This window comes from Naegleria gruberi, assembly GCF_000004985.1.
Source record: "Naegleria gruberi genomic scaffold NAEGRscaffold_9, whole genome shotgun sequence".
NCBI lineage: Eukaryota > Heterolobosea > Eutetramitea > Acrasida > Naegleriidae > Naegleria > Naegleria gruberi.
The window spans coordinates 456,724-479,608 of NW_003163318.1; the positions used below are offsets into that span (position 1 = coordinate 456,724).

Consider the following 22,885-nt stretch of genomic DNA (forward strand, 5'->3'; position numbering starts at 1 on the left):
ACTAGTAAGAATCTTTGCAAAGATATCAATTATTTCCTGGAAAGGAATTTACAATAATAATTGAAAAATAATAAATAATATATGAATTCAATATCAAAGCAAAAATCACCTTCATTCTTTTTGTTGATGAAAAAGTTAATAATAAAAAAATGTCATCAAATCATCACAATTTTGATACCAATTTTGATACTGTTCTTGCATTCAACATTTTGAAATTCACTCATCATGAAGAGTGGAGTGTTATCAAGCCATTTCTCATCTCATCTTCATTTAGGAATGTATTTGAATCGGAGGAGTTTGCAAAGCAATACTTGTTGAATTGGTTTCAATTATCGGAAGAGGAGATTAATCAATTGGAAAGATTTGGTCTTGAATTTGGAAGGATTTGGAAAAACAATTCAGAAAATACAGATGAACAACCACAAAAGAAGAGAAAGATGGATCGTGAAATTGTAACAGAGACCTTTTCACCTCCACAAACAATGAATGAAATTTTACAAATGTACACCAAACTATTCTATAAAGTAAATCTGGAAAAGACCAAGACACGTATCATTGAAACATTGAATAATTATAATAGAGGTGATAGGAATAGTGCAGAAAAGATTTCAGAAATTAAAAAATTGGTTGCCTGTATGGAGTGTGATGAACTGATTGCTCAATCATTCAAACGATTTGGTAACAATAGTTTGGCAAGTGTTGAGACTAAGGAGAAGGACTTTACATTTAATAGATTAACAGTTCAACAATGTTTTGGAAGAGTGAAAGAAGTTTTTCTGTTGGATCATGTTGTGGAGGAAAGAGTTACTGATTTTGTTACCAAGAATGAGATTATTGTATTTACAAATATTGGATATCCTCTCTTACTGAAAACAACATTTATTAATGGATATAGTCTTGATCAATCTGAGAATTTATACATTTACTCTCACGAATTATTCAACAATCAGAGAAGAGAAAACATGAGAGTAAGTCAATATTCTCAAACTCACAATCAAGAGCTTTTAGATTCACTGAAAACAATACTCCTTTCCAAAAGAGCGAATGAGTTTTTGATAAGAAATGGAGTCAAAGTTCATCAAATTGATGATGTAAAACAAGCAATGATTTATGATTTTCTAGAATTGAGTTTTGGAAGTTTCAATTCATCCTTTAGATTGGACAGCTTGGGCTGGATTCCTTTTGTAGGAAAGGTTAAGGGTGATGGAGATGATTACGAATCAGACGATTCTGACTATTAGAAATAATCAGATTATTCAATAACTCCAGTTTTTCTGGAGAATAATTGTTTCAAGGTAGAATCAAGTTTATTCAGCAGAAGGAGGGTAACATCTATTCCTTTGAACACTATCTTGTTTCAAATAACAGGATTTACCAGAATTATTTTCCCAGTAATTATTTAGATACTGATATATTTGTATCATTAGGAATGACTAGCTTTTGTGAAATGTATAGACTTTGGAAAGTGTCAGAATTTGGATTTGTGGGTATTGTGGTCGATTTGATTGTTTGTTGCTTATTGCCATAATTATTATAATTAAATATCAAATTAAAACTCAGTAAATATAACTCTTACTACCTATACGGATATTTATACGTAAACTCATCAATGTTTGGAAAATATTCAATCACATTCATAATACTCCCACAGAGGGGCCATTAAATAAACGAATCTTTACAATGTAAGGCAGCAAATCCCTACACGAATCTTAGATAGTCTAAAGATTTGGTCTCAGGTTGTTATTGATATAAGAGACATTAATAAAGTTTCACGTTTTATTGTTCTCTAATAGCACCAATAAAAAGTGATGTTAATTGTTTCATTTCACGTATGAATTTGGATCCTTCTACACCAATTTGATTGTGACTAATGTCAAGCGATGTTAATTGTTTCATTTCACTTATGAATTTGGATCCTTCTACACCAATTTGATTGTGACTAATATTAAGTGATGTTAATTGTTTCATATCACTTATGAATTTGGATCCCTCTACACCAATTTCATTATAATATATATCAAGTGATGTTAATTGTTTCATTTCATGTATGAATTTGGATCCTTCTACACCAATTTGATTGTTCCCAATATTAAGTAATGTTAATTGTTTCATTCCACTTATGAATTTAACTTTATCTGGAGAGTTAAGCAACCTAAAGGAACACTTAACATTTACAATACTATTCATGAATTGACTTTTCATTAACAATTCAATTCTATTTTCTGTAAATTGTTTTTTAAATTGAATAACAAGTTTTGAACGTTCCTTGATCACATTAAACCATTGTTTTGAAATTAAAGTACAATTATTTAAAATAAACCACGAATCAAGCATTGAAATTATTTCAAAACAAACATCATCTGAAAATATTTCTTTTTCGAGTTTTACAAGCTTTGCTTTCTCTTCCATATTAGTATTGTTAGTGAATATTTCCTCCAAATTAATGAATTGATGATTTTCAAAATCTTGTCTGTTTCGTTTGCTCATTTTTTTAATTAAACCTTTGTGTCACTCCAATCCAAAATCAATAATCTTAATAATTCCTCTAATTTTTATGTTAATAATTCACATCGCCAAAATTTGAACCTGATAATTTTTAAAAGCAATTCATTAACCTTCGAGAAAATACTAATATATTCAATCATCTCGTAAGATGTATTAGCAAAAAAGACTACGGCACCACAGGTTCCCAAGTTGTCTCCAACCTCAGTACTGATGTGGCTCGACGATGCTTAACTTCTCAAATCGGACGGGATGAGGTGCATTCATCGTGATATGGCCGTAGCCATTCTCTATACTAAATTAAGGTTTATCAAAAGAGTCAGCCTTAAAAGTTTATGCTAAGAAAATCAAATTGGAGATCTTTATGAAAATCCAAATAAAAGAAACATACCAATTCCTACATATATTCCAATGTTCAATTACTAAGACTTTAGCATTTGGAAATTAATAAACAATAATATTTTGTAATACTAATTGTTTATCAAGATTAATAGGATACATTAATGCAAATGAAGTGGACTGAGAAAATTACTTAAAAGGTGGAGGAGGTATCAGAGGAATATGAGGAGGAAGAGGTGGTGTGAAGAAATGAGGTGGAGGTGGACCACCCAATAACTCTAATGGATGTGGCTTTGGAATATTCAAATTGAAGAATACACATTGTTTCTGTTGTGCTCTGTAAGTCATTTCCTTGGCAGTGGTAATTTGATAGACCTTTGAATTACATCCAGAGCAGAACCTCACCTGACGATATACAGTGTTAGTATTTAAAGGAGGAGGTGGTGGAGGAACACCAAAAGAATTAATAGGAGGTGGAGGTGGTACACTCTCAATTGGTTGATCGAGCTCTGGATCCAATATTTTCTCCTCATCAACTATTGGCATTGCAGAAAAATCCATTGGACACTTGTAAATAAATTCACACAACTCAACAAATGGTGTATCAGTCAATGGAAATCTAACAGTTCTTCCTAAAGGGAGCATCTGTGGAGACTTTTGGACAATATGTCTAATTCTCCTCTTGAGAATGTGCAACCAATTTTTCACATTCAAATCAGCATAGAATTTAGGGAAATACATTAATACTAATGGTTTCCAAATGGATACCTGCACTGGTGTGAATTCTTGCTTTTCTTGTTCAATCGCTAAATCATTCATTTCATTTGATAGATTTTCGGATTTGATTGGAACATCACAAGTCATGTTGAAAAATAATTTCAAATAATATTTACTGCTCAACGCAAAGAAAGAAATGTCTTTTGCAACCAAAAAGGTTCCGATGTGAATTAGCAAATCATTAGGAATTTCGTTCATTGTTACAACTTTCGTCTCGTTCTTTTACTGGACTAGCATCATTTAATGATGGTGATGGTTTATTTTCCACTATTACTTGATCAATATCATCAGCAGCTTGATTATGTGAATTGGATGCATTCGAAAAGAAAGATTTTAGTTTCTTCATTTTTTTTATCTTTGCAACTCTGAACTATTCAGATCTGCACTGACGATTGAAACTGTCAAACTTTACAAAATATCTTGAGAGATAGTTAATAGTTCATTTGTTATTCACAAATATTGAAAAAAAATGCATGAAAACAATGAAGGGAATCCTTTTCTCAATCTCTCATCCGATCTTCATTGTTATATTTGTTCATTTCTTCTCGGAGAGTTATTCAACAATTATCAAGAACGCAATGAACAAAAACTCAAGTTTTCCACCACTCGTAAATCACACCGATGGTTTCAAAATGGTAAATCATCAAATATTTCAACTAATTCGAGTGTTGGACGTTTTTTGAATTTTCCATCATTGAATAATGATCATGATGGTCATCAGAGATTTTATTTAAATTCTCCATTGAAATTGAATGGAATGATGATGTTATTTTCATTGAAGAATACATGTAGGAGAATGTTTGAATTTGTGAGTGAGAGTGAAGAGTTGTGGCATTCGATATTGATTTCCTTTCCGATTAGTTTGGGTTTTAAGAGTGGACATGAGAAATCTTGGATGATGAATATGAATTTGGAGGGATATTATTTGTTGGATGGAGATGGGATTGATGTGATTCAGAGAGAGAATATGGTTGCAGATGTGTTGAATATTTTGTTTTTATTGAACAAGTTGTGTCATGTAAAGAGGGTCATTAAGAGAATTTCAATTGATTTTACAATGAAATCATTGTATTCTGATATGAATTCTAGATTGGAGCTATTGAATATATCACAGATTAATGGGGAGAGCCCTGCATTGTCTTTCATGTCCTACATCTTTAAGAGTTTGGAAGAGTTGATTTTATTACCAAACAATGAAGATAATCAATCGATGGCATTGGATTTGTCTCTGAAACATCCTTTCAAGAAATTGAAACATTTGGTTATTGATGCAGAACTTGCTTATTGCTTGGATTTTATCAAATATCACATTGCAACCCTAGAAAATATAACCTTTGTAAATAAGGGAAATAATTTCAGAATTATTAATAATATTATGGTAGGCTTGTTGAATAGAGGAATAATAGAATCAGAGATTTTGGAGAGTGTGGAATTTGTTGGCACAGTGGATTTAAGATATATAGCTACAGTTCAAATGGAATATGTGAAAAAGTATGGAGCCAATGCTACAAAATATTTATCAAAAATCAAGAATCTTTCAATATTCCAATTTACAAATGAGGCGGAATTGGGGCATGAATCTAATCAAATACTTCTATCCAACATGGTGGAATTGACATTAGTTCAATATCAGGGAGGAGATTTTCTAGATTTGAGTAATATGGATTTTCCAAATTTAAAAATATTGAATATGAAAGGATGTATGCAAACACTCAATTTGAAAGGGATGGACGCTAGATCACTAGAATCCCTCCAATTGAGAATGTTTGATATGTCTGGAACTGTTCCATTGTTCCATACATTGAAATACCTGACTATTGATAATTGTAAAGGTATTGATGCCAACTCATGGTTCAATAATCATGAAAATCTCAAAGAATTTAGAATTATTCCCAACAAACTGGATTCTTCTCTAGATAGCATGGAAATGGTTCTTTCTGGACACCCATCTATAACTTGCATCAGTGTTACTGCTTGCGATAATGTGACCATTTTCCAGTGTAAGAATTTAGAGGAGGTTCATCTCTTGGATTGTAAACTCTCTACCATTTCAACAAACTTTGGAGAGTTCTGTAGAGGACTGAAAATTTTGGAAATTGAAAACACGCTTAATCCATCTTCAATAGCACATCTTGATATTTCCTATTGCTACTATGCGGAATTCAGAACTTTTAAGATAATATTTGATAGAATATTAAGAGTTAATCATTTAAATATTAATTCAAGTTATTTATTCAATTCTATTGCTGATAATTTGGAAATTTCCAATATCTATATAGAAAATCAATTAACAGAAGAAATTTGTTCAATAGTAAGAAAAGCCAAAGTCAGTAATAATTTTGGAATTACACATCTCTCAAAAGAATTCAGACCAAAACGACAATTTGAATGTCGTTCCAATAATGAAACGTTAAATATTGTTTCCAATACTCTGAAATCAGACACCGAAACTTTTGATCACATAGAAAATTTTCTCTACTCTAAAACTTGTTCTCCTGCTGATTTTGGAAACATGTCCTTCCTTTGTTATGATGGGGATTATTCAGATAGATTGTTGAAATCACAAACTAATAGTCTATTTAGAAACATTGTATATCTTTCCATCAGTTCATATGTTTCAGAGATAGAACTAGACCTCAATAGTATGGTTAACCTGAAAGAGTTGTATTCCTCAAGCCATAAAGTTTCCCTAGAAGCTAAAAATATTACTCACCAATCATTGAGATCGCTTGTTTTACTGAACCACTCCAAAATTTCAATCACATTCAGTGAACTTAAAGCTCCAAAGCTAATGCATTTCTTTATTAGTAGCAATACAAGGAGTGGTTCTTTTAACCTAGACGAACGACAGGAAAATACACAAAAAGTGGAAATTGTGAATTGCGAATTTCCCTCATTGATATTCCATTCTCCAATTGTGAAGGATGAGTTTCTGAATGAGAAGGTTAAAAGCTTGAATAATTTATTGAAAGGTTTTTCTAGAATTGAAAAATCAACAGCAAACTCTTCTAAAAATTTTTGTAAATTAATGTAAAGTACAAGTTTGTAACATCTATTTCAATAAACATTCGCAGTTGAGTTCAACAACAAGAAATTTACATTATTTACGAGCCAAACAGCAATGGATGAACATTTATTTCATCTTTTTGTGAGATAATGTTTCCTATTCTTCCCAGCAAGATGGATGTATTATCTTGAAGTTTAGACATCAACTTGGACTGGAGCAGATTTGTTCCACAAGTCAAAAATACAAGTACTGTCAGATGATGAATCTGCGCACTTGTTAGAGTTAGCTTGGTTAGATTGCAAACGCAATAATTCTTGGAGTTTTTCAAATTCGACAGAAATAGTGAGAGAGTGGTTTTGGGAGATTTGGTGTTTAGAGGCCTTGGAGGCCCCTGAAGATGGTTTAAACATTGACTTTTTGTAAACAACTTTGACTCGTAAAGATTTTTGTTCTTTTGCCAACAAGAAGGCCTGTTGATACTCTTCTTGATTGTCAAAAGAAATCCAATCCTTTTCTCCATCTTGGTATTTGAAGGAGATTGTCTTCTTTTTCTTTTGGGTGTTAACAAGTGACATTGGAATATGGTCACTAAGATATTGTTTTCCATCCTCATTTCTTCCACTTGATAAACTGAGCATAATTGAATTATAAAATTCTTGATAGGAATCACAAAGTGCAATCTTTCTGATTTCCTCATGTTTTTTCGGTTGAACATTGGAAGAAGCTTCCATTGAGGAAGCACTAGATTTTTTTTGCTTTGCATAGAAGTAAACTTTGGCAAAGATCTTTTCTGATGATTGATTTTTGTACATGTTAAAAGAGAGAGAGGGGTTTGGTGGATTGAGGGTGGTGGAGTTGTGTATTTGTAGAGAAGTTTCTTTTCGAAATTGCAAACTGAAAACTTTAAAAATGGAGTGATCAAAAAAAATTCAAAGTCAAAATAGGTGCTGCAGAAGAAATGCGCGCGAGTGAGACGAAGTGTTTTTTTTGTGGTTACTCTTTCCAGCAAACAACTTCAGCAGGTATTATAAATAACTACGATAACTTTATTTTTAGATTTTTATTTATAGTTTGAACATTGGCGGAAACAAGGTGCTGCAAACTACGGTTTTGCTGCGTGAGGAGATGACCTTCTAACATCTCCTACAAACGACAATTTTAAATATCTATTGATAACAGTGTTTCTAAAGTGCATACACGAGAAAAAGTGTTTCATTGGTATGTTGATGGTTGAAATTTAACTTTGTGTGGAAGTGCAAACCAAGATTCACCTGTTTGAGGAGGTACCTATTGTAAATTGAACTTCAATCTCAGATGAAACAATAACAGTTGTGCATTAATTCATGATATTCATTTTCAAAGATTTCATTCACCAACCAAATTGAAAGAAGAAAATCTATGATATTATACAAGTGATTTTTTAATATGCATTGTAATAGAGGAGATTAAACTTGGAGACAATACCAAACAAAGCAATTTGGGAACCTACTCTATTATTTATACGATTAATACGATTTCAAATCGTAATTCTTTTCCATCTCTTGAGTTACAGGAGTCCTGATATCAAAAATGTTGAACAGATAACCATCATATTGTAATAAGTTTGGTGACTAGCTCACTAGTAGTGGTAGATGAAACGAATTGCCAAACATACAACCAAAGGTATCTATGAATTTCAGCAACAGGAAGGAATTTTCTCATTCAGTTTATTGCTACTTTGTGATTGAAACCCTAATTCTACACAATTCTGTTGTAAATTGACTTCCAATCTAAAATGAAATATGAATGATTGTTGATTCACTTTCAATGAAAAGAAGAAAATCTTTGATATTATACAAGTATTTTTGAATATGAAATTTTATAGGGATATTAAAACTTCTTGGAGAATGAAATTACAAACGAATGGTCATCTTATTTTCCAAATCTTGATGTGATAGTGTCTTGGCAAATTCTTCAAAGCTAATTTTACCATCACCATCTTCATCAGCTTCCAAAATTGTTTTATCGACAATTTGTTGCAATTGTACATCACTAAGGTTATTACCAACCATCATTTTCAAAACTGTGAAAAGTTCTCCGTTACTTATGTAACCATCTCCATCAATATCGTATACTTTGAAAGCAACTATTAATAAGGTAAATATTTAGTAACTAAGGAGAGAAATTGTCTAATTACTTACATTCAAGTTTCCTTTGCTTATCACCTTGAGCATTGAATACCGAGAGTGCAGCAATAAATTCTTTAAAGTTTACGGATCCATCACCGTTTTCATCGAATATAGATATAACTCTTTTCACAAGGGGATTGACTGCAAGTTCAGGTATCATCAAAAATTCATCCTTTGATATAGTTCCGTTACCATCCTTATCAAGCTTCTTGAATCTCTTGTATAACTTTTTAATTTCCTTTTGGGTAACTATTTTAAGATGAAGTAGTTATCAATAAATTGTATTATTTTAATTGTCATCGTCATATCGTAAATATTGATCAATCACATTTAAATCATTAAATCAATAATATCAATAATATCATCACCGTCATCATGATGCAAAGGTGTATTAAAAATATTATTGTTGTATCCGCAAAGATTTTGAAAATTTAATTAGTTTCATACAATAAATACAATAGCAATTAAATCTCTAAGAATGACTCTTCTACAACAACAATAACTTACAGTTAGTACCCTTTTGCATCTCTTCGACTTCTTCTGGTCTCAACGAGCTGGTATTAGTTCCCATATTTACCGTTGTATTTTTTTTGAGTAGTGTTGAGTGAGAGCAACACAGTTGTTAGCCATTTGATCAAAGAGGGAAAAGAAGACTCCAACAACAACCTTTACCTTTCAAAAGAGATTTGGAATGGTGATGATTTGTTGTTAGCCAACTTTGCATTTGAAGAATAATTCGAATAAAAAGTTCAAATTGGTTGTTTGGCTCTAAATGCTGAACTCTATTGAACACTAACAGCAAAGGTTGATTGTTCCCTCAATAGTTACTTTCTGCATTCTGAAATAACAACAATATAATTATTCTGAATTGAGGCCATAGTTGAAGCAAAGGTGAAACAATTCGAGTTATAAATCTCTTAAGGTGAAACTTGATGTTTGAGAGTTATTAGCGTATGGTTTCTTCATTGTTCTCTGCTAAAAATTTAAAGCTGGAATTAAAATCTATTTTTACTTCCATCAAGTAAAATACACAATCTAAAAAATATGGCAACAGCAACCCTTTCAAATCATTCAGCTTATTCAGCAGCTGGTATTTTATCTTTGTTGGATGAAAATGATTTCGACCTTCAGGAAATGGCTCTTAGGAAGTTGGATCAAGTTGTGGATCAATACTGGGCCGAAATTTCTGAATCCGTTCGTAAATTGTAAGTTGTATTAATACAACAAAAAGAGGAGGCTTACATAGTATTTCAATCATTTAATATTTGACGTGATGATCAATATTGTATTAAATAATTTACCATAATCTAGGGAATCGTTGTATGAAAATGAAAAATTCCCAAATCGTGAATTAGCTGCTTTACTTACCTCCAAAGTGTATTATCATCTTAACGAGTTTGATGAATCTTTACAATTTGCTCTTGGTGCTGGAAATTTATTTGATGTTAGTAAACAAGACGATGATGAATATGTTAATAAGATCATCAGCAAGTGTATTGATACTTACATACAAACAAGACAAAACAATGGAAAGGAGGATCCAAGATTGACAAATATTGTAGAAAGAATGTTTGATAGATGTCTGCAAGAAGGTGAATATAAACAAGCTTTAGGAATTGCTATTGAAGCTAGAAGATTGGATAAAATAACTCAAGCTATCAAAATTTCACCAAATATCAAGGAAATGCTTAACTATACATTTGATGTTGCTATGAATCTTATTGAATTAAGAGATTTTAGACATAATGTTTTGAAGCAATTAGTTGATATTTATATGGAAGATAAGGAAAATACTGACTACTTTGCAGTGACACAATGTTTAACATTTTTGGATGATGCTAAATCTGTTGCTAATATTTTACATCAATTAATTACATCCAATGAAGTTAATGATCATGCTATTGCTTATCAAATTGGATTTGATTTACACGATCGTGCACCACAACACTTTTTGGTTTCTGCTCGTGATGTACTTTTACAAGATCCTAAGGCTGAGGAACAAGAAACACCTCTTGCTAAACTTTTAACTGTCCTTTCAGGAGAAATTACTATTCAACATAATGTTGACTTTTTACTCAGACACAACCATACAGATCTTCAAATTCTTAACAATATCAAATCATCATTTGAAAGAAATTCTGTTCTCCATTCTGGTACAATTACATCCAATGCTTTTATGCATGCTGGTACAACTGTAGATAAATTCCTTAGAGATAATCTTGAATGGTTGGGTAAGGCCAATAATTGGGCTAAATTCAGTGCTACTGCCAGTTTGGGTGTTATTCAAAAGGGTAGAATTAAGGACAGTCTCACTATTTTGAAGCCATATCTTCCATCATCAGGTACTGCTTCTACCGCTAGTTCAAGTGTTTATTCTGAAGGTGGTGCTCTCTTTGGTTTGGGTATTATTCACTCTAATCATTTAGCTAATGATATGACTCAATATTTACTCAATGTTGTTTCTAATCAATCAGCTGATCCAGTTGTCCAACATGGTGCTTGTTTTGGTTTGGGTTTATGTGGTATGGCTACTCAAGAAGCAGAACTTTATGAAAAGATGAAGGATGTCATGTTTTTGGATAATGCTGTTTCAGGTGAAGCTGCTGCTATTGGTATGGGTCTCGTTATGTTGGGAAGTGGTGATGATAAGGCCATTGATGAAATGTTGAACTATGCTCATGAAACTGCTCACGAAAAGATTATTAGAGGTCTTGCCATGGGTTTGGCTTTAACTGTTTATGGTAGAGAAGAAGAAGGTAACAAGTTAATTGATAGATTGACTAATGATAAGGATCCAATTCTCAGATATGGTGGAATGTACGCTATTGGTTTGGCATTTGCTGGTACTGGTAATAATAATGCTATCAGAAAATTGTTGCAAGTTGCTGTTTCTGATGTATCTGATGATGTCAGAAGAGCTGCTGTTATTAACTTGGGTTTCCTCCTCTTCAAGTCACCAAAACAATGTCCAAGAATTGTTTCTCTCCTCGCCGAAAGTTATAATCCTCATGTAAGATATGGTGTTGCTCTTGCTGTTGGTATTTCATGTGCTGGTTCTGGTTTAAAGGAAGCTTTGGATCTTTTGGAACCATTAGCTTTGGATAGAGTTGACTTTGTTCGTCAAGGTGCTCTCATTGCTCAATCAATGGTTTTGATGCAATTGAATGAAGTTCAAGAACCAAAGGTTGCTGATTTCCGTAAACATTTGCAAAAGACTTGGTCAACCAGAGCTGAAGAAGTTATGTGTAAATTAGGTTCAATCCTTTCTGCAGGTATTTTAGATGCTGGTGGTAGAAATGCTACAATTTGTTTGCACAGACATGGTAATAACAAGATGAGAAATATTGTTGGTCTTGCTCTCTTTACTCAATATTGGTTCTGGTATCCATATTTACATTTCTTATCACTTTCTCTTGAACCAACTTCAATTATTGGTTTGAATACTGATTTGAAGATGCCATCCCAATTCACTTTCAAGAGTAATCAAAAACCATCCATGTTTGCCTATCCACCTCCACTCAAGACTGAAGAAGAAAAGAAGGAAGTTACTGTTGGTCCTGTTGCTGAATTGTCTCTCTCTGCTAAGGCCAGAGTTAGAGAAGAAAGAAAGAGAAGAAGACCAGAAGGTAGTGCTACTCCTCTCCTCACTCCTCTTACTTCAACTCCAACACCACAAGTTGATCCAAAGCAACTACCATCACAACCTTCACAAACAGATAAGGATACAAAGAAACAAAAGAAGAAGAAGGAACCAACTTCTGAATCTCTTACAAATCCTGCTCGTGTAACACCTTCACAACTTAACTTTATTTCATTCGATACAACCAGTAGATATGTTCCTATCAAATTATCTTCTTCATCTGGTATCAATTTGGGTATTAACGTGCTCAGTGATACAAAACCAGGTGAAGATGCTGATATTTTAACACCTCAAGCTGGTCAAAAATCAGAAGAAAAGGAAGAAAATGAACCACAACCACCAGCAAGCTTTGAATGGAATTAAATCCAATTGTACAAAAATAAAGTCTTAAACTTGATTGTAACGTGTACTTATTATTGTTTTCTACCTACAATAAATTCGTGCTCCTCATGTTCTAGTAGTAATTGTTGCAAATCTGAAATCTAATGAATCCTTAGCGGTTATTTTGATATAAATCTTTATTGATTCTTCTTTTTTGGAAAAAAGAATTCAGTTTCTTTAGCTTGTTTTCTTTCAATTTCTCAGCTTTCTTGACCGCCTTTTCTTGTTGTTTGGATGTAATGTCATCAATAGTACTACCAGATTTATATGTGTCACTGGTCCTGGTGGCTTTGATAGCAATACAGTTTAAATCAGCAATGTTGTGAATAAATTCAACACCTTGGAGCCATTCCACTAAATTGAAATTTGAAGCACTTCTCAATCTTTTACAGACCTGAACAATAATGTAAGATTGAGCCAAGAGTATAGGATAACAACTACTTCTGAAATCTTTGTAACAAAATGCATCTGGAATAGGAGCATCTACTTCTTCTCTGAATACTCTTTGAAGAAATGCCATACGATGTTTGAATTCTTTGTCGCCTGAATATTGTTCATTAGAAACTGATAACAACAATTCAAAGATTTCATCTGTAGATAACTCATCATTAACTGATTCCCCAGTGATTGATTGATAGCAATCACAAAGGTAATTCTTCAAAGAAATACCCTCAGAATCTCTTTCTCTTTTGCCAATGAGGTTATCAACTTCTTTGCCATCTGAATCAGCATGTCTTAAGTTAAGAGAGGTAGCGAGAGCAGAAGCACCAGAGGACATATTTCTATTAACCTGTTGAGTTTCTTGGTTATTCAGTTGTTGACTGCTTGAAATATTGGATGCAGAATCTGCTTTACCGTAAATCTGTGCAGTGGAGCTACCAGAAGAAGTTGTGTCGGATTGAAGTTGTTTGAGATGAGATGGAGATGATCTTTTGTGTTTCTTCTTTGGAGTTCTGTTCTTGTTCATTCAAAATGAGATTCGAATAATTTTTTGAGCATGGAAAAATAATTACTCTCGGAATTGAGGTTGCTTATTAAGCGTATCGGAATATTCATTTTATTTTGTAATTTACAATCGGAAACATTCTAAAGTAGTTGTCAAACTGTGAAAAAATGTTGATTAAATCCAAAAGAAAAAACTGTAAATGCTTGATCATATTAATTATTCTGTTCCAAAATCCTAATCAACATCACATTTTGAAAATCCAAGGCACACAGAATGACAAAAAAGCAAAATCACGTTTCACATATTTAAAAAAATGTCTTTACCATTCCATGACATTTCATTCTCCTTTGATTGTGAAAGTGTACACAATTCCGAGACTCATGGCCATATGAATCTGTACACTCACCTAAAAACAAGTAAATTCGATACAAATCAATCAAATTCTCTACAGGGATGGTGTTCTCCTATTCAACAACAAGAATTATTGCACCTCATCAGGAGTAAATTGGGAATTACTCGTAATTGTAACTTATCTTTGGTTTTTTCATGTGACGAGAATAGACCATTCGATTATTCACACTTCCACAATGTTCAAGCCAAATACAATCAACCAAATCTGATATTATTCGAAACAAATAGTGGATCAATATTTGGAGGATTTACCAGTAAAGCTTGGGTAAGACAACGATCAGACGTGGAGAATGTTAGAGATGAGCATGCCTTTTTATTTTCCATCAACTTGAATCTTATCAGTGATTCTCCCTCATCATCAGTACAGAGCATCACCAATGAATCATGTGAACAATCCAACTTGCACATTTATGGATTGGCTCATTTCCAACAAAAAGTTGCCATTACAATTCTCGATGATGATAAGTATGGTGGAATAATGTTTGGCAGAGATACTCTCTTCATATCGAATGATTGTACCAATCCTAACAAGGATTCATGCTCCCTCTATATTGATTCCAGAGAAGCTACCTACTGTAGAGGAGATGATGTTATTGAACTGGAGAATTTCTACATTAAGAAACTTTCTTTCTATCACATTAAATAAAATTAAGAACCTTAAAAAAGATAGGAAAAGTAGATGTGAAAAACTTTATAAAAATTCAAACGTGATGATGAAATTTTTCATGCAATTATTACGAATGAACATGGAATTATTCTTCCTTTGCCCAATGGCACCAGAGAAATAATACACAAAAACCTTCCGATAAAGAATTTCTCTTGGTCAATTACAAAAAAAAATACACATCACCCAAGTTTATTTTTTAAGCGGTTTTATACATCATCATCAAAATGACATCCACTCTCTCTTATAACAAGGAACAATTGCTCAATTACTATAGAGCATCATGCCCTGAGATTCAAGAACCTCCAGAAAATTTAAAACAATTCCCACTTATTTTGTCTACAAAATTACTTCAACCTGTAAATGAAACAAATCTTCACCTTTTCGATTCGGATTATGTAAGTTATAATTGTTGTTTGTTTATTAATTTAATATCATTTTGTTCAACATATTGTTATTTCAAAATAATACAACATTCGTCATGATGAATTTTTCTACAATAATTTCTTATTAATATCAACATATGATGATATGCTATAATGTATTACTAACAATAACACAAAAACACAAAACAACTTATCAATAATATAATAATACTAATTAACAATAATAGAATATTAATCCAGAATCCACTTTCCCTACACTTTCTACAAGAGGCAGAGGTCGTGGAGGAAGAGGAGGAAGTAGAAGAGGTGGTGGATTATCCTCAAGTGGCAGAGGTTCTTCAATTAGTCCCCTCGTAACATCATCATTGGGCGGAAGTCCAAGTGGAACATCAAGCTTGTTTGGATCAAGTCCAACCTCTCTTGGAAGAGCTGGTACTCCAATAGGTTCAGGTCCAAGGGCTATTGCAAGATCACCACTTTCTCTTGGAGGTTCTAGACTTCCTGCTTGGGCCATGGATGAAGATCTGACACAAACAGACTCTTCACTCACTGGTTTAAACAATAATAGTAATTCACTTCTTTCAAACAATAGTTTCTTTGGAAATTCAACATCTAATTCATCTTTGGATGATGATACTTTTGGTCCTGGGGCTTTACAACCACAATCATCTCATACATATCAACCAATGGTTTCACTTGAAAGTTTAGCTGCTGCTACAATGAAAATGAATGAACATTGGAAGACTCAAATGGGTAAGAAACCTCTTGATGACTTTGATGATTCTCTTGAGCCACAAGGATTAAATGATAATGACGGTGCTATTGAAGCTATTGATTGGGATTCTCAATGGTACTATCTTTCCGAAGATAATGAGCCAAAAGGTCCTTATAATTTGCAAAAATTGAAGGAATGGATGGATTTATTCTATCTCCAATCTGAAACTAGAATCAAACAAGATATTGAATCTCATGCAACAACTACATTGGGAGAAGTTTTGAACAGTTTAACTCAACAAAACAATTCTCACATGAATCATGGAATGGGTAACAATATTTTGGCTTCTCAACATTTGCTATCCAACAATGGTATGAAGGGCAATATGCATTCCAATGACTTTTTCATGAATGATAAGCCAAGCATTCCAACTGGAAGTATTTTGGGCTCTCCTTTCATGTCTCAATCTCTTGTAAAGTCTCCTATTCAAGGATCTTTGCTTTCCTCGTTGGATAAGCCACAACAACCAACACCAATTACTCCAACAAGTCAACAATTTTCTCATCCTTGGGGATTTGGACAACAACCAATGGAACAAATGGTTCATCCAGGATATCCATTTGTTAATCCAAACATGCCAAATCATTTCATGCCACCATTCCATCAAGGACCAGGTCACTGGGGTAACATGCCAAACTTGGCTATGAATTTGGGTGCCTCCAATAATAGTAATAGCATTCCAAGCGTTACTGATATTGAAAATGAATTACTCTATGTTCAACCAAGTATTCCACAACATCCTACTCATCAAGAAGTTTTCCAACATTACACTCCTATTCAACCTATTAGTAATGTTCAAGAACAAATGGTTGTTGAAGAGCAAGAACCTATTGATGAAGAAGAAGATATTGACACTGAACAAGTAGTCGAAACACCAGTTGAAGAAGAAACTCAAATTCCACAAAAGGAAGAAACTATTGCTCAAGAAACTCCAAAGGTTGATGACAAGACCTCAAAGAAGGAAAAGAACAAAAAGAAGGGAGCTGAAGCTAAACCAGCTAACACACCAAGCAAGAAGAAGCAAGAATTGCCACCTGTCAAGGAAGAACCAGTTTTCAAATCTGTTCCACCAACTGAAACTGTTAGTTTTGCTGATCCAAAGAAGGAAGAAGTTAAAGGATGGGGAGTCCAACCAGCTGTTACTACTGCTCCTGTTCAAACTTTGAAGCAAATTATGGAACAACAAAAGAAGGAAGCCCTCAAGCAAAGTAAGGAAACTCAACAAAAGAAGAAGGAAGCTGCTGAACAAGTTATCAAAGTTAATACAGCCAATCCATGGGGAGTTGCCAATGCTAATGTTGTTGCTCCATCTCTTAAGGAAATTCAAGAAGAAGAAGCAAAGAAGAAGAAACAAAAGGCTCAAAAGCAACAACAATCTCAAAATCAAGCTTCTGTTGTTAAGAATGCTAGTTCAACTTGGGGAGGAAGTGCTCTTCAATTTAAGGCAATCCCTGAAAAGGACGTTCCATCTACCTCATCTTCATCTACCCATTTTGGAGCTGTTACTCCAACTAAGACTGTTGAAACCAAGTCATTCCAATTCCAAGCTATTAAGCCTCAAACTATTCCAGCTTCTACCTCTTCTACTTCTCCAAAGGAAGAAGAGGAAGACCAAGAAGAAGGTGTCTTCTGGGATTACAGCCCAACTCCAGCCAATGCTGCTACTAATCCAGTAATTACTACTGCCTCTGAAAAGAAGAATAGCAAGAAGGATAAAAAGAAGAAGGCAACCAATGAAAAGCCAACTACAACCACTAGTCAAACAACCACCAGCGTCAATACTCCAAGCAATACTGCTGTTGAAGAAGATTTCCCATCCATTTCTGCAAAGAATAATCCATTTGGCCAAGCAGATGTTTCTCAAGAATTCAAGGACTGGTTCAAGAAGGGTTTGAAGAAATTGAACAAGTCTGTTGATCCATCATTCATGTACTTCTTGTTGTCCCTCAACTCTGAAAAGGAAACTATTGACTACATGTCAGAATATATTGGTAATTCCTCAGCTGCTCAAAAGTTTGCTCAAGAATTCATTGCCAACAAGTCATTCGAAAATCCAAATCAAGGAGCTAATAAGAAGAAGAAATAAATTTATTAATCACTGTCGTGCTCAACGATTTGCATTCTTGACATTCTGCTCTTGGCTCTTTTATCTGTGACTGCTTCTTGAGGTTCTTTGGATTTGGATTTTGGTTTAGAGTTCTTTTCGGAATTGGTTTTGTTTGATGAGATTTCAACTTTTTGTTCGAATTCAATTTCCTTAGTATCTAAATCATATTCCGAAAGTTTCTTGTACACATCAATTTCCATAACAGGGGCTGTTTTCTTTATAGTTGGTTGTGGACTTTTGACAAAGTCTCCAACCTTTGCCCATTCCTGTTCCAATTCCTCAATATTCTTTGGTTTATCACTCCTAGCTTCATTGTTACTGCTATGAATGTTCCAAAAGTCCACATCTGTAGAAAAGAATTGTTTTTCAAATTCCGAAGGTGGTGGAAGTCCTGAAGAGAAGATATTTTCATCGTCACTATCCTGATCTTCTATTGAGGGAAGAATTCTATTAACTTCCTTATGCATTTGTTTGTATTTCGACCTGAGATTTTCAGCTTGTTTTCTCTTTGTTTCCTCATAATTATTTGGTGAGGTTGGTTTTGTTTTACCACCGATATAATTCCATTTCCCCCAGTCTAAGGCAGCGTACCTTGCCCTGCAAATATCGGGTGTAAAAATTTGAGGTTCTATATTCACTAACTCCTTTTCATAAACTGACTTGAGAAATACAATAAATTTCTGAAAAGAGCCAGCAACTCTCACAAAATCAAAATCATGAACCTCGACCAATCGCATCAATTGCTCATTCATTTCTACAATACACTCTCTTGTTTGATTTACATAGGGTTTCTCCGAGTTACTTAGATGATTTGTTTCCTCTTGATGATGAAGACGTTCCTTAGCAAGTACCATTTTTCTTGTTTTTTCTGATTTTTATTTCGTACTACAACAAGGGAGCGTGTTGTATGAAGCCTCATTGCAAGGAAAGTTGTAAAAAAAAATGGCGCGATCTTATTTAGTAGCCCACACAAAAACAATCAAAAGATAATCACGCAACAAGCTGGCTCTCTTAATTGATTAATAAGGAGAAGGTTTACAGTTGTTTTCTTTTTTGGTCAATGTCGTTACAAACTGAGGAAAAGATTAATCTTACTTCATATCCTTCAGCTCGACATATTTAAATAATGCAGTATTGGGTAGAAGTGTATCTTTCTTCTCACTAATGTCTTGCATTTGTCTCTTGATGAGTAGGAGGCAATTAAGAATGGTTTCAAAGGTTGGACGTACTCGATAATCATCTGCCCAACAAGATTTCATTAATTCCAAATATTCACTCACCAACAGTCCAATGCTATCTTTCTGAGTGGGATAGGTTTTGAATTCTGGCATGAATTCTTCAAGCCATTCCATCTTTTCCTCCTCACTGAATGGAATTAGCGGTCTTTCACCTTGCATGACACGAGCTAGGACTGTGAATGGAGTTTTTGGATCTGCATTCAAGGAATTTCTCTTTTGATTAGAGTGGAATTTGTGGAGCTTGTAGGACTTTCCGTTCATGTATGGGTTGTCCTCAAAGAACATTTCCCACATTATAATACTGAAACTGAAAACATCCTTTTGAGATTTGTAAATATTATAATTGAGTAATAATGTACTTACAACTGCCGTAGTGATCATATTGTTATCATTATTTCCGTCATCTGATTTCATAACTTCTGGAGCTATATAGAATAATGTGCCTACGCATGTTGTGGTTGTGTGGCAAGTATTGGACATGATCTTACTCAATCCAAAATCACACACTTTACAAATTCCTTTAGAATCAATTAAAATATTAGCAGGTTTCAAATCTCTGAGAATAGAAAGAGTGAATATCAAGTAATCTAAGCTCACTTACCTGTGAATAATTTTCAAACTATGCAGATATACCATTCCACAAGTGATATCGATGAGAGTATTCAATTTTTGAATGAAGGAAATTTGAGTAGGATTTTCTGTTCTTCTCATTTCATTAATTAGCTTTTCTAAACTTCCCTTCTCCAAATATTCGACAACCAAATATTGTTTGTGGAGACTAATAGAAATACCATAGAATAGTACAATATTAGGATGTCTAAGTTTACATAATAGAGCCGCTTCCTTTTCAATCTCATCAGAATCCATACTTCCAGACGAAGTAGTGTCAATTCTCAAGCATTTAACTGCGACAGCATTATGGTGCCATTTACCTAAATAGACAACTCCTGATCCTCCTTCTCCAATTTTTTTCTCCAAAAATATTTGATCTATACTAATGACAAAACTGTTCTTCTTATCATGGCTGTGCTGATGACCTGGTTCATTGAGAGAAATATACTCATTCTCCAATAGTCTCTTCTCAATGTCCTTCTCAGCCTTATCTCGTTGCACCCAATACAGAACCTTCCTTCCTGCCTTTACACAGACACAAATGACTAGAGACAATATAAGGAGTGATAAAGCAAATACTACAATAGTCACGCACACAGCTACAATGATTATATAATCAGTAGGTGTATTCTCTTTACAAATGTAGGAAGATGAGTGTGACAGATAGTTAGCTTGGTTAATACTGAATCCATTTGGGCAGGGGATTACGTTGATGGTCAACTCGGTACTAGTTCTTAAAAAAGTGAGCTTGGCTCTAATTTTAGTCGGTACGAATGTGGAATTTGAAGCAGTAACAAACATGTTGTTGAAATCTGCGCTAGTTGAGAGTGAAAAGCTCTCAGGGTTAGTTGTAGTGACAAAACTTTCCTTGCATGTAAAAAACTGATTGCCTACAAAGTCGGTAAAGGTTGGAGTAAATGAAAACGCTTGACCTGGATATAAAGTCATTTCAGTTTGCTTGGCATCTCTTGATATTGGTCCCCAGTCAACTGATTTAATTGGTGTGGAAATGTCATTACCATGACTAGTAGCAGAGTTTCCTGTAATTGTATTGGTTTTAGTGTCGAGCTCCAAGTCATTTAGCGAGAAGAAAATTCCACCACCAGAATAGACAGCCTTATTGTTGATAACTGTGTTATTGACAAACTTGGCAGCTGGGTCTGGGGTGAAGATTCTCAGTGATATTGCCCCACCAGAAACAGCAGAATTCCTTTCAAATCTATTAGAAACCAATTCAATTTCAGATCCAGTATTGCTTGAATCAAAGTAAATAGCACCACCATATCCTTTGCATATTTCTCTATTGCAATTCACAATATCTTTTGATACCACTGAGTTCTCTATGAATGTTGTGGTGACAATTGACATGGTATCATGTGACAGAGCAGCTCCTCCAGAATACAGAGCCCTATTACCAATGAAAAGGCAATCTTCCAAATGAAGTCCATATCGAGAGTAGATAGCTCCCCCTATTGTTGCATAATTGTCTTTGAATTGACACATTGAAAACAATACTGGTGTGTAGCTGATATAAATGGCACCACCACCCACATTGCTTGCTCTATTTCTAATAAAGGAGCACCCAGTAAAATATGAAAGAGATCCATATGTATACTCCTCATTGGTAAATGAAATAGCTCCATATGAACCACTGTTATTGATAAAGGAAACATTGTTCATTAGGACAGAGGAAACTTGATTCAATCTGAGAGAGCTAAAGTCTGCTACATTATTCTCAAACACAGAGTCTACCACAGCGAGACTTCTAATATTTCTAAGTTGGACATTATTTCCAGCAATACCTGCAATCCCATTAGAAACAATCATTTCATAAATTGCGGCCATGGCTGTCTGCTCAATTCTTAATGATGATTTTCCAATGTATCTATCAAAAGTCATTGCAAAAATGACAGCAACTTTACAATATGAAACTCTCAGAATTGGAAGATTTTCGCGTGGGGATTCTACCAATTCAATGCTAGCTTTATATGCTGCAAATTCATCCACATCCTGAAATAATAAATATCCTCCAACTCTCAGTACTGACTCATAAAGCCATACTGACGTAATGGACGAGAATACATCATTCTTTTGAATTGGTAAACTCGAATTACTAATAATTAAGGTTTTAAAATTTTTAAATACCAAATGATTCAACACTTCCACTTGTACATTGTGAAAAAAGGCACTTGTGACAACACCTGTTGGATCCCCTAATATTAATCCGAGATGACCTTTAGAATTTACATTAATCAACGCAACAGACTCATAAATACTATTCAGTGTAGTATTGTTCAATACAGCATCCCTGATCACAACACAACCCAAAACAAATGTATTATAAAGAGATATGCCATTAAAAATCATGTAAACTTTCGGATTGGGAGTATAATGCAATAAATATGCATTATTACAATTAACAATCTTATTTTCTCCATGAATTTGGTAAATGATCGTGTAATCTAATGAATACATTTTCATAAGAAAGTTCAATTCAACTATTCCAGTACAAGATGCACTCGGCACATCAGTTGCCAACAAGATATCAATCACAACAAGTGCAATTGGAATTTTTGTGTTATTGGCCTCATTATAAATATCCAATAATTTTGTTGTTAAATCTGTAATTATTTGTTTTCCAATTTTTGTAAAAGTATTACATCCAATCACACAATCCATATATTCCGAATCTGGAGTATCGGCAACATAGACATAACTTAATTTCTGATAGGCACATCTACCCTTCTGTACAAAATAACAATCTGTAATCCTCCTCTCTGTAAAGGTATCCACCTCATATTTGACATAATTTATACCTGCTTTCATGTATCGTGGAGTAAGATATAGAGTTTGATGATCTAGTTTTTCGGTGGGTGAAAAAACTGGATTATTATTGTTTGTAGAGGCTACATTAATTATAGTATTAGTAGTG

At 33.8% G+C, this 22,885-nt stretch overlaps 10 protein-coding genes across 10 annotated transcripts; 5 read left to right on the plus strand and 5 right to left on the minus strand.

The window, feature by feature from the left end:
- Window positions 1-149: 149 nt before the first annotated feature.
- NAEGRDRAFT_78718 (uncharacterized protein) lies at window positions 150-1,783 on the plus strand (the record flags this gene model as incomplete). The annotated part of the gene is made up of 1 exon (XM_002680430.1): window positions 150-1,783. The coding sequence occupies one exon, from the start codon at window positions 150-152 to the stop codon at window positions 1,239-1,241; it is 1,092 nt and encodes a 363-aa protein (XP_002680476.1). The 3' UTR covers window positions 1,242-1,783.
- On the minus strand, window positions 1,777-2,487 carry NAEGRDRAFT_64253 (uncharacterized protein; the record flags this gene model as incomplete). Its single annotated transcript, XM_002680583.1, has 1 exon — window positions 1,777-2,487. One exon carries the CDS (start codon window positions 2,485-2,487, stop codon window positions 1,777-1,779), a length of 711 nt encoding a protein of 236 aa, XP_002680629.1.
- Window positions 2,488-3,030: 543 nt separating this feature from the next.
- Window positions 3,031-3,816, minus strand: NAEGRDRAFT_46941 (uncharacterized protein; the record flags this gene model as incomplete). The annotated part of the gene is made up of 1 exon (XM_002680584.1): window positions 3,031-3,816. The coding sequence occupies one exon, from the start codon at window positions 3,814-3,816 to the stop codon at window positions 3,031-3,033; it is 786 nt and encodes a 261-aa protein (XP_002680630.1).
- Window positions 3,817-4,087: 271 nt separating this feature from the next.
- Window positions 4,088-6,652, plus strand: NAEGRDRAFT_64255 (uncharacterized protein; the record flags this gene model as incomplete). Its single annotated transcript, XM_002680431.1, has 1 exon — window positions 4,088-6,652. The coding sequence occupies one exon, from the start codon at window positions 4,088-4,090 to the stop codon at window positions 6,650-6,652; it is 2,565 nt and encodes an 854-aa protein (XP_002680477.1).
- A 70-nt stretch (window positions 6,653-6,722) lies between these two features.
- On the minus strand, window positions 6,723-7,605 carry NAEGRDRAFT_78719 (uncharacterized protein; the record flags this gene model as incomplete). The annotated part of the gene is made up of 1 exon (XM_002680585.2): window positions 6,723-7,605. The coding sequence occupies exon 1, from the start codon at window positions 7,386-7,388 to the stop codon at window positions 6,723-6,725; it is 666 nt and encodes a 221-aa protein (XP_002680631.1). The 5' UTR covers window positions 7,389-7,605.
- Window positions 7,606-8,451: 846 nt separating this feature from the next.
- NAEGRDRAFT_35722 (calcineurin regulatory subunit B) lies at window positions 8,452-9,374 on the minus strand. Its single transcript, XM_002680586.1, has 3 exons — window positions 9,301-9,374; window positions 8,806-9,042; window positions 8,452-8,750 (listed from the first exon to the last, which is right to left on the minus strand). Exons 1-3 carry the CDS (start codon window positions 9,362-9,364, stop codon window positions 8,518-8,520), a joined length of 534 nt encoding a protein of 177 aa, XP_002680632.1. The 5' UTR covers window positions 9,365-9,374; the 3' UTR covers window positions 8,452-8,517.
- Window positions 9,375-9,837: 463 nt separating this feature from the next.
- On the plus strand, window positions 9,838-12,834 carry NAEGRDRAFT_78721 (26S proteasome regulatory subunit S1; the record flags this gene model as incomplete). Its single annotated transcript, XM_002680432.1, has 2 exons — window positions 9,838-9,998; window positions 10,105-12,834. The coding sequence occupies 2 exons, from the start codon at window positions 9,838-9,840 to the stop codon at window positions 12,794-12,796; spliced, it is 2,853 nt and encodes a 950-aa protein (XP_002680478.1). The 3' UTR covers window positions 12,797-12,834.
- A 92-nt stretch (window positions 12,835-12,926) lies between these two features.
- On the minus strand, window positions 12,927-13,781 carry NAEGRDRAFT_46945 (uncharacterized protein; the record flags this gene model as incomplete). Its single annotated transcript, XM_002680587.1, has 1 exon — window positions 12,927-13,781. One exon carries the CDS (start codon window positions 13,779-13,781, stop codon window positions 12,927-12,929), a length of 855 nt encoding a protein of 284 aa, XP_002680633.1.
- Window positions 13,782-14,073: 292 nt separating this feature from the next.
- On the plus strand, window positions 14,074-14,817 carry NAEGRDRAFT_64260 (uncharacterized protein; the record flags this gene model as incomplete). Its single annotated transcript, XM_002680433.1, has 1 exon — window positions 14,074-14,817. One exon carries the CDS (start codon window positions 14,074-14,076, stop codon window positions 14,815-14,817), a length of 744 nt encoding a protein of 247 aa, XP_002680479.1.
- Window positions 14,818-15,020: 203 nt separating this feature from the next.
- NAEGRDRAFT_57247 (uncharacterized protein) lies at window positions 15,021-18,120 on the plus strand. The gene is made up of 2 exons (XM_002680434.1): window positions 15,021-15,233; window positions 15,449-18,120. Exons 1-2 carry the CDS (start codon window positions 15,063-15,065, stop codon window positions 18,080-18,082), a joined length of 2,805 nt encoding a protein of 934 aa, XP_002680480.1. The 5' UTR covers window positions 15,021-15,062; the 3' UTR covers window positions 18,083-18,120.
- The last annotated feature ends 4,765 nt before the right edge of the window (window positions 18,121-22,885 follow it).

Bases quoted from the DNA above. Each gene is read 5' to 3' on its own strand.
- NAEGRDRAFT_35722 (XM_002680586.1), bottom strand. From the start codon at position 9,364: ATGGGAACTAATACCAGCTCGTTGAGACCAGAAGAAGTCGAAGAGATG. The intron at 9,043-9,300 runs GTAAGTTATTGT...ATCTTAAAATAG, and splicing joins GATGCAAAAGGGTACTAACT to TTACCCAAAAGGAAATTAAA. The intron at 8,751-8,805 runs GTAAGTAATTAG...CCTTATTAATAG, and splicing joins TAAGCAAAGGAAACTTGAAT to TTGCTTTCAAAGTATACGAT.
- NAEGRDRAFT_57247 (XM_002680434.1), top strand. From the start codon at position 15,063: ATGACATCCACTCTCTCTTATAACAAGGAACAATTGCTCAATTACTAT. The intron at 15,234-15,448 runs GTAAGTTATAAT...TAACAATAATAG, and splicing joins ACCTTTTCGATTCGGATTAT to AATATTAATCCAGAATCCAC.